The sequence below is a fragment of the Sinocyclocheilus grahami genome, unplaced genomic scaffold, assembly GCF_001515645.1.
Source record: "Sinocyclocheilus grahami isolate Dianchi unplaced genomic scaffold, SAMN03320097.WGS_v1.1 scaffold27.1, whole genome shotgun sequence".
NCBI lineage: Eukaryota > Metazoa > Chordata > Actinopteri > Cypriniformes > Cyprinidae > Sinocyclocheilus > Sinocyclocheilus grahami.
The window spans coordinates 290,297-303,810 of record NW_015505206.1 but is presented as its reverse complement, the minus strand read 5'-3'; the positions used below and the strand labels follow the sequence as shown (position 1 = coordinate 303,810).

The 13,514-nt window shown below is 36.4% G+C and overlaps 3 protein-coding genes across 3 annotated transcripts; all 3 read left to right on the top strand.

Moving 5' to 3' along the window:
- The first annotated feature begins 763 nt into the window (after positions 1–763).
- On the top strand, positions 764–1,307 carry LOC107568479 (reprimo-like protein). The gene has a single exon (XM_016254451.1). It carries the CDS (start codon positions 930–932, stop codon positions 1,305–1,307), a length of 378 nt encoding a protein of 125 aa, XP_016109937.1. The 5' UTR covers positions 764–929.
- A 25-nt stretch (positions 1,308–1,332) lies between these two features.
- Positions 1,333–2,012, top strand: LOC107568468 (reprimo-like protein). Its single transcript, XM_016254441.1, has one exon. It carries the CDS (start codon positions 1,385–1,387, stop codon positions 1,760–1,762), a length of 378 nt encoding a protein of 125 aa, XP_016109927.1. The 5' UTR covers positions 1,333–1,384; the 3' UTR covers positions 1,763–2,012.
- A 3,699-nt stretch (positions 2,013–5,711) lies between these two features.
- On the top strand, positions 5,712–13,061 carry LOC107568162 (integrin beta-3-like). The gene is made up of 9 exons (XM_016254077.1): positions 5,712–5,729; positions 7,894–7,947; positions 8,307–8,402; positions 8,519–8,608; positions 8,789–8,923; positions 9,781–9,928; positions 10,622–10,741; positions 10,968–11,134; positions 12,797–13,061. The coding sequence occupies exons 1-9, from the start codon at positions 5,712–5,714 to the stop codon at positions 12,860–12,862; spliced, it is 894 nt and encodes a 297-aa protein (XP_016109563.1). The 3' UTR covers positions 12,863–13,061.
- The last annotated feature ends 453 nt before the right edge of the window (positions 13,062–13,514 follow it).

Below are 13,514 nucleotides of genomic sequence, written 5' to 3'. Positions count from 1 at the left end.
ATCCCCCCCCCCCCCCCCCCAGCACACACAATAAAAACTACAGTGCTTTATTAATAAAAGTAATCATTTAAATATAATCTTAAGACATTATTGGGAGATATACAGTGAAATCTGATAGTTTCATGCATTTTATGTAAGTAGTCTGCTATACTGTTATAAGTATCAGAATTGTATCTATAAAAATATCATCAAATTCCATAAGTTTGCTTAGTCTGGGCCTCTGAATAAAGTTTTTTTTCCTTCTGAAGTATGATAAACTCATGCTGGATGATATTTTTTTTTAACAGACTTTAAAATGTTTTGTCTAAAGGTTTAATAAACTGTTCATTTACTGTTCAAATGTATGCCATGCTTCAGTTCCAAAGATTTTTGGCACTTGCACTTTTTCACTCCAGAAATGCTGCAAAAAGCGATGTCCACTGGAAAAAACGCTGGATCTGAATAGGTCAAGATGAGTTTGAAAGTCTTCCAAAATCACTTCACTCTAAAAATCACAGAGTCGCGTCCAGCGCAAGGCGTGGGCTTCTAGTGATTTGGGTTGACATTTTTGACCACTGGATCAAATCCCATTGATGAGAACATCCTCTCGAGCTCTGCTGACAGAGAACGGTCTCCCTGGCGACATGCAGGCTGATGGCGCGCTCTCTCTCTCCCGGCCCCCACCTCTCTTCACATGGACCAGGCGCGTAAACGAAACCTGCGCGCAGGTCTCCGCTGAGCTGCATTTGCTTTGCAAGTGTCTTGAGCGCTGATCGTGCTTGTAAACACTTCTTATTGACTGAGAGCGCAACAGAATCAAGCACTTTTTTTTATCCAAGTAGCGGTGTAGACTGATGGTATGAACCATCACAACTTATTTTAGGAGATACTTTTATTAGTTTCGCTCCTCATGAAACTTGACTCAACAGGCAGTTGCAGAAAGTGAGTTGATGCCACAAGAGGCTCGACTGTCTCCGCTCAGGATGAACGGAACGTTTTTTAATCACACGGTGTTTACGCACGGCGTTCTGCTCAACCGCAGTCAAGAACTGATGGGGACACTAGTTGATTGCTGCACGGGGAACGGGAGCGAGGTGACCGCAAACGACGGCGGCGGGTCTTTAGTTCTCGCTCAGGACGAGCGCAAGCTGTTCGTTACGCGCGTGGTGCAGATCGCGGTGCTGTGCGTTCTTTCGCTCACGGTGATGTTCGGGATCTTCTTTCTCGGTTGCAACCTCATGATCAAGTCCGAAAGTATGATCAACTTCCTGGTCAAGGACCGGAGACCATCCAAAGACGTGGAGGCGGTGATGATCGGACTGAGCTAGCCGCGTTTAGGAGATACTTTTATTAGTTTCGCTCCTCATGAAACTTGACTCAACAGGCAGTTGCAGAAAGTGAGTTGATGCCACAAGAGGCTCGACTGTCTCCGCTCAGGATGAACGGAACGTTTTTTAATCACACGGTGTTTACGCACGGCGTTCTGCTCAACCGCAGTCAAGAACTGATGGGGACACTAGTTGATTGCTGCACGGGGAACGGGAGCGAGGTGACCGCAAACGACGGCGGCGGGTCTTTAGTTCTCGCTCAGGACGAGCGCAAGCTGTTCGTTACGCGCGTGGTGCAGATCGCGGTGCTGTGCGTTCTTTCGCTCACGGTGATGTTCGGGATCTTCTTTCTCGGTTGCAACCTCATGATCAAGTCCGAAAGTATGATCAACTTCTTGGTCAAGGACCGGAGACCATCCAAAGACGTGGAGGCGGTGATGATCGGACTGAGCTAGCCGCGGTGTCACCAGTAACCGGGCTGCGGGACCGAGTGACACCCAGTTGTCCTCAGACTGGGAGCCACGGAGATATGCAACTTACATTTTCACTCCCTTCGTGTTCTGAAAAGAAAAGGCGGTGTGGATGGACTGAAGCAAAGATGACAGATAGGCCTATACAGCTGCACGTTTACGAAATGAGAATGTATTTATTCATGTTTACGTAGCTTTTTGTATTTGAGGTCATTTTTGCTTGTGATTTTTTTACAGTGAAGTGTTTACACGTTTTTACCTCAGAAAAAAAAATAAAAGTATCTATTTATTGCATTATGTTTGTTACAATTATACGCTACGTTACAACTTATACGCGGTGATGATCGGACTGAGCTAGCCGCGGGTGTCACCAGTAACCGGGCTGCGGGACCGAGTGACACCCAGTTGTCCTCAGACTGGGAGCCACGGAGATATGCAACTTACATTTTCACTCCCTTCGTGTTCTGAAAAGAAAAGGCGGTGTGGATGGACTGAAGCAAAGATGACAGATAGGCCTATACAGCTGCACGTTTACGAAATGAGAATGTATTTATTCATGTTTACGTAGCTTTTTGTATTTGAGGTCATTTTTGCTTGTGATTTTTTTACAGTGAAGTGTTTACACGTTTTTACCTCAGAAAAAAAAATAAAAGTATCTATTTATTGCATTATGTTTGTTACAATTATACGCTACGTTACAAATTATACGACCATGGTTTTGTTGTAGTAAAAGTGTAGTAACCATGTTTTTTTTTTTGACGTATTGATTACCATTTATATAACCACAGGTTTACTACAAATACCATGGTAAAACTATGGTTAGTGTAGCAAAACTGGTTCATTTTGTGCTTACACATGGTTTAAAGGGATAGTTCACCCAAAAATGAAAACTTACAACTTATACGACCATGGTTTTATTGTAGTAAAAGTGTAGTAACCATGTTTTTTTTGGCGTATTGATTACCATTTATATAACCACAGGTTTACTACAAATACCATGGTAAAACTATGGTTAGTGTAGCAAAACTGGTTTATGTTGTGCTTACACATGGTTTAAAGGGATAGTTCACCCAAAAATGAAAATTCTGTCATCATGTACTCACCCTCATGTCGTTCCAAACCTGTATGAGTTGCTTTCTTATGTCGAACATAAAAGAAGATATTTTGAAGATTGCTGGTTGCTGGAAGATTGACTTCCATAGTAGGAAAAAAAATACTATGGAAGTCAATGGCAACCACCAACTGTTTGATTACCAGCAATCTTCAAAATATCTTCTTTTATGTTCGACATAAGAAAGCAACTCATACAGGTTTGGAACGACATGAGGGTGAGTACATGATGACAGCATTTTCATTTTTAGGTGAACTATCCCTTTAACTATAGTAACCATGTTTTTTTGGTTTTATTTGTAGTAAAACCATGCTTAATTTTCGTATGGGTTGAGGGAGAGGGGTTGCGAAACGCAAATTGTAGCCTACTTTGGTGCAACTATTCTAAAAGTTGGTTATCTAAAATACATTAAAAAAAATTTAATAACAAAATGATAAAAAGATAAGACGCTTTTTCGACGGACCCGTACAAAATTGGTCTTAATGGAAAGCGTGTGGGCAACGTGTTGTCATTGTGACTTCCTTTTACGAGCGAAATGTAGCGACGTTAAAATAAACGTTCTAACTTGTATCATTACTGAAAACCCCGTTGAAACCTATATATGCTAGCATGAGTTTTTTTTTTAAAGATTTACTAAGACCCTACCAGTCTTTTGTTTTGACTCCCTTGTGGTGGTGGTTGGGGGGGCATCAAGCCTTATTATTCGAGATATTCTGGTTTCCTCAAACCCACCATCCTGGTTTGTACTAGACAATCACTTGTAAAAGCATGTTGTTTTGTGAACTGTGACTTTTGCACCTTGAATAGCAGGTGTTATGGTTTTATTGTAGTAAAAGTGTAGTAACCATGTTTTTTTTGGCGTATTGATTACCATTTATATAACCACAGGTTTACTACAAATACCATGGTAAAACTATGGTTAGTGTAGCAAAACTGGTTCATTTTGTGCTTACACATGGTTTAAAGGGATAGTTCACCCAAAAATGAAAATTCTGTCATCATGTACTCACCCTCATGTCGTTCCAAACCTGTATGAGTTGCTTTCTTATGTCGAACATAAAAGAAGATATTTTGAAGATTGCTGGTTGCTGGAAGATTGACTTCCATAGTAGGAAAAAAAATACTATGGAAGTCAATGGCAACCACCAACTGTTTGATTACCAGCAATCTTCAAAATATCTTCTTTTATGTTCGACATAAGAAAGCAACTCATACAGGTTTGGAACGACATGAGGGTGAGTACATGATGACAGCATTTTCATTTTTAGGTGAACTATCCCTTTAACTATAGTAACCATGTTTTTTTGGTTTTATTTGTAGTAAAACCATGCTTAATTTTCGTATGGGTTGAGGGAGAGGGGTTGCGAAACGCAAATTGTAGCCTACTTTGGTGCAACTATTCTAAAAGTTGGTTATCTAAAATACATTAAAAAAAATTTAATAACAAAATGATAAAAAGATGAGACGCTTTTTCGACGGACCCGTACAAAATTGGTCTTAATGGAAAGCGTGTGGGCAACGTGTTGTCATTGTGACTTCCTTTTACGAGCGAAATGTAGCGACGTTAAAATAAACGTTATAACTTTTATTATTACTGAAAACCCCGTTGAAACCTATATATGCTAGCATGAGTTTTTTTTTTTTAGATTTACTAAGACCCTACCAGTCTTTTGTTTTGACTCCCTTGTGGTGGTGGTTGGGGGGGCATCAAGCCTTATTATTCGAGATATTCTGGTTTCCTCAAACCCACCATCCTGGTTTGTACTAGACAATCACTTGTAAAAGCATGTTGTTTTGTGAACTGTGACTTTTGCACCTTGAATAGCAGGTGTTTTGAATTTGAAGATGTCAAAATGTATTTTTCTTCAAGTTTAACTTGTGGCCGAGAGCACGTGAGGGGGGAGATGTTCATCTGGTGGGTCACTTGCACGTTTTCAATGACTCCTTCCCCGATCACACCGGCTGACGTCTCTCCCTCTGCATGCGCGGTGCTCGGTGTGTCAGGCACTTTCTACGTAAAGACCTCAATGCTGCATGGAGTATTTTGTAAACTGTATTGACTTGAAAACTTGAAATTCTGCAGCATGCTTTGAATAAAGTTGTTAAAACATTGCATTGCATTTGTTTATTTATCTTTAATGGTCAGACGTTCAGAACAAAAATAGTTGGCCAAATCTGGCAAATTTTAAAACAATCCATAAAAAGGCTGCATACATAGGCCTCTATAATAGACTATATTATGGTATGATATACTATGGTTAAATGCGTATCTTGCATCTTTGCATCTACATGCATCATCTTCAGTAAGTTTTTGTTTTTCGATGATGCACTGTATCTGTGGAAATCTTTTTTGCTCTTCATTTTTAATTATGAACACATGGGCATTACGAAAACTTATTTAAGAAACGTAGCATGAAAAATACGTTTAAATTTAAGAAGTCAGAAAAAAATGAATATTTTTAGAATTTCATAAAATGTACTTTTTCAGGAAAGAAGCATAGCATAACTGATTAATCTGTTTGCATTACAAAATACATACAAAATATAGGTATTTTATACATTAAATTACAACAAAAGACCTTCACTTGAGTGAGTTGTGGAGGATGCAACTTCAACGTTCAGAGAAGGGCTATGTTTAGACAGAGTAAAAAGTAATAATTATGTGGTGCCTAATTTTTCCTTTTGACTCTCTAAAACAAATAATAAGGCTTACTCACTCGACTTTGATGAGAAAAAATATTCTTTGATCATAACTTATTTAAAATAATAATAATTATGCTGCATGCAACAGCATCTCATCTAAGCCAGATTTGCAGTTCCTTAATGCCTTTCACAAGAGATGTAAGCAAGTCGAACTAAAGCCACTATATAAATAAAATAACATTTTAGTGTAGTGATCATTTAACACATTTGCATATTAAAGATTAGTCTGAATTGTTCTCTGATTCATTTGGCTTAATATACACACACAGATTCAGGTATCATGAGGGCCACATAACGACTGATACACAACATTACACAAAGCAATATCTACACTGTAAAAAATGACAGCAAATTTAATGGTAAAAGACTGTAAAAATGCTACAGTAAAAACCTGTTAAATGGTTAACAGTAAATTTCCCTACTATATACGGTGAAAAACTGTACTGAACATTACATGTATTGGACATTAATTTTATGGTAGTATACCGTTTTTGGAAGGGAAAAATACCTTAAATAACCGTAAATTGACATTCCCAGAATTCCCTGCGTTACATTTCAAATTTGCTGTTTTTTTGTTGAAATAACTGTTTCTTCTTAGTTTTTTCTTATCAGTTTTGTATATTAGGGTTGTGTGTTACACCAAATGTGCATGTGGTGGTTATCAGTGTATTACAAAGGTACAAAACAGACTTCAGTACTTCAATTGGTTGGTATTTTAACATTATATCAGGTAATCAAATTATGTTATTTAACTGTAAATTTAAGTTAAAACCGTAAAACCCTAAAATGTTGCTACCGTATTTTTTACGGTAAAATTCCAGCAACCACAGCTGCCGGTTTCTTACTGTAAATTTAACGGATTTTTTTTTTTACAATGTACAACTGTTTAACAAGGAAAGGTGAAGGATGGAAAACAGGAAGGGGAAATGTGAGAAAGGCATATAGCATTATATTTCTGTAGAGGAGGTCTGAGTATGGTCTCAGATTTCTGTGATGTTCAGCTCTGAGATGTGATTTTTACTGCCCTCTTATCCTTTCCTCCATTTACACTTCTTTTAATGGACTGTAAAAATGGAGATAAGTAGAGAGATGGAAAGAGAGAGATGAAAAGAGGGAGATTCATAGAGCTAACCTGTTTCATAAAATAATAAATTGTACAAGCAGTGAATCAGCTTTGCAGTGTCAGCGCTGGATGCTTATATAAAATAATTGGCCAAATAAAAAATTCAGGAGCATGCACACATGAATTAGTGCACAAATTGAAAACATCTGTATCATTCTTTCTTTATTTTTTGACAATTTTCTCTCTTACATATATTTTTGTCATTTTGCATTGCGGCTTCATTTTTAAACACAGTATACAGCTCTTTTACATATTTAATTATACTGTACATTACCATATATATATATATATATATATATATATATATATATATTTTAATGCCTCCATTTACTGCTTTATTGGACAAGTTATGAGCTAAAATTATGCAAGGACTTGATTTTCAGTAAAATCTTCATCTCATGCAGGAGTAAAATGCAGAAAATTGCAGGTTGAATGTTTGAAATGCTTTTCTACAACATTAATATGACCACTAGATGGTACCAAACACCTGGTTCAGCTTTAACATAATATAAGCTTAATAAAGGGTTGAATAAATAAAACAAACAAATGTAATACATGGGGGAAAATAAACTATATGGCCTAAATAATAGTAAATGCCCAACATTTAATAGGCTGTTTTGCTAAAAATTATGATTTGTTCGGACGATTCTCTGTAAGGCAGTGACTTGTGTGAAAACAGTGGAAGCCGTTGAATAAAATAACTTATTGAATACCATACTGCGCCTTTATCTGCATGTGCACATAAAATGTAGAAGCCCCAAGCTGTCATTCGGTGTTCATTTGTTGAGTCTTAACTTGCCTGTGGTTACACATTTCCTTGCGTCTTGAAGAAGATTGCGCTTGTGAAATGCTAAAACACATTAGGTCATCTGTCCTTACATGTTTCGGAATGGCAGTTTCCACTCCCAGTTTGTACATCAGAGAATCAGACTGAAAACAGAGCTGCTAAGGCAGGAGACCTGCAGTAGTTTGGATCTATTAAAATGGGACTGAATTTGCTAGATGTATGGGTGCCAGTTTTACTTCTAGTTTCCATAGCTGCGGGTAAGTTTGCCTTTTGTTATTGTTTTTTAGTTAATGACTCAAAAATGAGAATAACGTGTGTGTGCTGCGTGTAAACATCTGTAATTACATGTATAACTACACTGTTGACCCATCCCTTACACTTACACATACCAGCTATCCTTAACCTTACCCAACCACAACAATGAATATGACAAGTCCACTATACTGGTCAGCCAAACATATATTGGGCAAATCTCTCTCTCTTAAGCAGCACTTTTGTTTTCAACATTGCTAATAATAGGAAATGTTTCTGGAGAAGCAAATTAACATATTATAATTATTTCTGAAGGATCATATGACAGATGTACCATCACAGGAATACATTTTACATATTAAAATATATTAAAATTGCAATAATATTTCACAAAATATTATTTTACTGTATATTTTAATCATAAATGCAGCCTTGGTGAGCATTCTTTTAAAACATTAAAAAACAGAGCAAGAGAGAGAGAGAGAGTGAGAGAGTGAGAGAGAGAGAGAGATGGCTAATTTGGCAATACATTGATTTTTAGGTGTATTTGTAGGACTATCCTTCACTTGGTATGATCACGGACAAATTATCTGAGAATAACATCAACCTCATCTTTGCTGTAACCAGTTCTATGGTGCAACTATATCGTGTGAGTTTCTATATTCTTGTCAAACACAAATCTACAATATGTCTCTGTCTGTAACATGAAGACATTCATACAGTATATGTTTATGGGGTGTTGTCATGTTTCCTGTATTCTCACAGAACTACAGCGAGCTGATTCCTGGCTCTGTGGTTGGAACGCTCTCTAGAGACTCTGGAAATGTTGTGCAACTCATTCTGGATGCATATGCGGTCAGTCACATTGCCAGGAATTAATAAAGCCTCTGAGTTGTGAGAACTTGTTGGTTAGGAGGACTGTGTTTGCTTTTTTAATTTGAGATATTTGACCATTTCAATCCAGTAGGGCTTAAACTCAAATAAAGAGAGAATTCAGAGGATGACCTTTGATCTCTGCGCCGTTTGTTTTTGTAGAAGATAAGGTCTAAGGTTGAGCTGGAGCTGCTGGGTGTGCCGGATGAGTTATCTCTGTTCATCAACGCAACATGCCTGGGTGGAGAGGTCATTACTGGCGTCAAGTCCTGCGCTGGACTCAAAATTGGAGATATGGTCAGCACCTGGTGCATATACTAGAAAAATTTATTTTTGTTTATTGTTCAGTTTACTCAGTTAAAATAAGCTACAGCAACACAATTGCTGAATATTTTATCACAATTTTATTGTGTTCAGTCTACTTAGATATGCAAAACTTTAAATTTTACGGAATTAGTTTGTGTTGGGACTATCGTTTTTGTTGCGCTAATCATTTTCTGTTGCAATGAAACTGCATGTGTGAATTTTAGGTCCAAGCATGCTTTGCATAGGATTGAAATGGGCGAGTAAATGCTGAAATTAAGTGTTATTTCTATGCATTTCTGAGTAAAAGCAAAGACCTTTTATGTTTAGTTATGTTGGATATTTAAAAAAGTTTGTGTTGTTGAAGATTTTGTGATTGACATTGTGCTGAAAAGTAGAGCATTTTTATCCAATTTAAATAAAAAGTGTCTAAATTAAGAAAAAATTATTTTATGCAAACTAAAACAGGACAATGAAAAGTATGTACTTTGTTAATTATACTTAACTCAGTTAAATTTCACAATTTATTACAAAGGAATGACAAATAACAGATTGATTTCAACATTACATTTATAAGTAGAAAGACTGAAATTGTATTTTCTTGTAAGACATACTCCAATAATCCTTGCTTTATTTACAGCTTTGAAAAATATATTACTTTACAGTGTAGAAAGTTAGAAACTACATCGTTTGTGTACCAGTATACTCCTGCTAAATTTAAATAGTGTTCTTTATTTTTTAAGCGGGGGATACATTTACAGATGCTTTTATTCAAAGCTATGTACATTGCAATCTATACATTTTGTCTGTCTATCTATCTATCTACAGCGAGAGAGAATAAGTATGTTTAGGTGCTTTTTCATCTTAACTGTTTAAAGTGGATTTATGTGTGTTTCTGCAGGGAGTGTGTGGAGTGTAAACATTATAAGAGAGGGGATCTGTATGAAAAGAACTGCAATCACGTCTGCAGAGATGAGATTGTGCTGGTGGATGAGCTGGGTAATCTCTACCACCGACCAATCCATAATACATATCTCCCATCTGCAGTAGCCTATATAAAGCCTTTTTAGGGTATACGGTACCATTTAAACTTTTGGGGTGCTAATTTTTTATGTTTTTAAAAGATGTCTCCTATGCTCACCAAGGCTGCATTTATTTGATCAAAAACACAGTAAAAACAGTAATGCTGTAAACTTATTTATTCTTACTTATTTATTCCTGTGGTGGCAAAGCCGAATCTTCACATGATCCTGATTTTTTATTATCGCTGAAAACATGTTGTGATGAAATGTTTAAAGGATTATTTGATGAGTAGAAAGTTTAAAAGAACAGCATGTACTTGAAATATAATCTTTTGTAACATTAAAAAGGACTTTACTGTTACTATTTATTAATTTAATGTATCCTTGGTGACTAAAGTTTTTTTTTTTTTTTTACATAAATCTTTGCATAACACATAAATCCAACCCCACACTTTTGAATGGCAGTGTATATTTCTAAACTACACAATCTGTACATCTTCTAAATGCAGAATAATACATCTCCAGGCCACAGACACATCTTAAATCGAATCCATTATTTACCAAAGGTTCATTTATTTATGAATATACACTATGTGACTATAGTTCTTCATGCAGCATATTTTGATCAGTTGTTGTTCTAGCTGAGTTAATTTTCATCTGTTCTCTCCAGTCTTTCATGAGAAGAACTCTGTGAACTGCAGCTACAAGGATGAGGACGACTGCGTTCAGAACTTCCAGTATTATGAAGACGCCAGTGGAAAATCCTTCCTCTATCTTGTTAAAGGACCAGGTGAGAGGAGAGATGTGAGGCAGAGAGAGACAACGTGTGACATGTAGCTGTCAAACATGGCTCATGCTGATAAACGCTCTGTGTCTGTGTGAGAGACGGGTAGATACTGGCTGTACTTCTGTTACAGTTACTAGATACTGAAGAGATCCATTCAAATGGAAACTGAATGTAGAATATGAACTTTTCTTTAAGAATGAATCTTTTGTCATTGCTGATTTATGTTCAGAGTGTCCTAAGGGTCCTGATGTCTTGGTGGTTGTTCTTTCGGTCGCCGGTGCGATCCTGCTGCTGGGACTGGGTGCGCTCTTGGTGTGGAAGCTTCTGATCACCATTCATGACCATCGTGAATTTGCCAAGTTTGAGGAGGAGAAAGCCAGGGCTAAGTGGGAAGCGGTAAGATTCACATCCAGACTATTTGTGAGGTGCTAAACCAACCACATCCTGTTAAGTGTTATCAGCATTTTTTATATTAGTCTTACTTCCTCTCAAACTGTTCAAAATGCACAGTCTAACCACTTTAATCTCAAAATGACTCATAGAATCACAGAGGTCCTATGTGAAATGATTTTGATCAACATTCAGGATAGATACAGTTTTTCTCATTTCTTTGGTGCATTTCTCGAATCATTAATATTTGCAAAGAAGTATGTGCATTTCTCAAAACAATTCGTACAAACAGCACCACAAAATAGATTATCTGCAAAAACCTGTAATTTACTAATCTTTAGTTCATCTCTCAAAAGTAAGTCTTTTTGTCAATGATCAGTACCATCAGAATGAAAAGTCCTTGTGTCATTGTTCACAAACAAGACAATGTTGTCAATACGGTAACAGTGCACTCTGTTAGTATTACCTGATGTAAACTATGGCAACAGTATGCATATACCATATATATATATATATATGTATAACAGTATACCATATCCATTTCAAAAGTACAAATTTACACATTACTGTATGTGGGATATTGATTGAAAGAGACTGGATAGGATTCACAGTTATACTTTTTCTAGAGGTCTGACAAAAAAAACACATATTACAATGTTGTGATATAGAAAAGAAAAAGAAATATGGGCACAAAGGCAAAAATACAAAATTAGAAAGGCAAACACAGGAAACACCCCTTAGGCAGAACTTTATGCACTGTATGAGGAATTTCAAGGAACTGGTTTATGATTGGTTGATCTGGTAACAGTGCACTCTGTTAGTATTACCTGATGTAAACTATGGCAACAGTATGCATATACCATATATATATATATATATGTATAACAGTATACCATATCCATTTCAAAAGTACAAATTTACACATTACTGTATGTGGGATATTGATTGAAAGAGACTGGATAGGATTCACAGTTATACTTTTTCTAGAGGTCTGACAAAAAAAACACATATTACAATGTTGTGATATAGAAAAGAAAAAGAAATATGGGCACAAAGGCAAAAATACAAAATTAGAAAGGCAAACACAGGAAACACCCCTTAGGCAGAACTTTATGCACTGTATGAGGAATTTCAAGGAACTGGTTTATGATTGGTTGATCTACATTCTTCATTAGTGAAAGCCAAGATTCAACTGCACAATTCATGGCAAATTTATGAATGTGTAGAAAATATGTTTGACAGTTTATGACAACTAGATCAACCATTTTGCATTTCATGACTTATACGATGAGCTAACGTCTTGATGTTTTGAGGGGTAAGACTATTGCACAGAGAATTACTGTATATAATACATGTTAAGCAACATGACATAGGAAACCGCAGACAAATGTACCAAAGCAATCGCGACTTGTTCAAAAGAAACAGAAACTGCTTTTATGATGTGCACAAGTGACTAGATGATGTGGAGGTTGAACAAGTAGTTTTGAGAATTTCATTTCTGATCTGAGAAATGCACCAGTTTAGTGACAGAAAAACTGTAACATCATTCAACACAATCTCGACACCAAGTAGTCAAAGTGGGAATTACAGATGTGCTGATTTTTTCATTACAAATACTTATGAGCTTTGCAGCACTGGTCATTAATGAAAATCTCCCTCATCTTTTAGGCTAATAATCCGCTCTACAAAGGAGCCACCAGCACCTTCCAAAACGTAGCATATCGTGGCAGTTAAGAATGACACCACCTCTGCTTCTGTCAAGCACAACTACTGATCATCTCAACAGCACACGACTCAGCCAATCACAGCTGGGTTCACCCAGGCATGTGACTATCTAGAACGGTGGTGACTAATGCAGTATGTACCGAAATATTTTTAGAAATAATATTAGATAATCAAAAACAAACTACTGTTCAAATATTTGGAGTCAGTATGTGTTTTTACATTTTTTTTAATTATTTAAATTAAAATGACAAAATAAAATGTTTCCCCTTGGTAGGCAGCCTTGGTAAGCATAAGCATAAGAGACTTGCTGAATTTCAAAAACATAAAAAATCTAAACCCAAAACTTTTAGGAGTGACAATTATAGTTACAGTGTAAACATGTTCAATGAGACCTCAGTTACAATTTTTAATAACTAATTTTTAATAAGTAAATTTTCCCACTTATAGCACTGTTATTTTTACATTTTCATTTTCCTGATGATAGAACTATTTAACAACAACAGTAAATGTTCTTTTATACATGTTACATGTAAAGTTGTTTATTTTATTCATTATGAAACTTGACAATGCTGTTATGCTGTTGTGGGACTGGTGCGACTTTAAAATTGTTCTCTTCTTACGGTACATTCATTTTCACTGCTGGTATTCATTTGCTGTATTT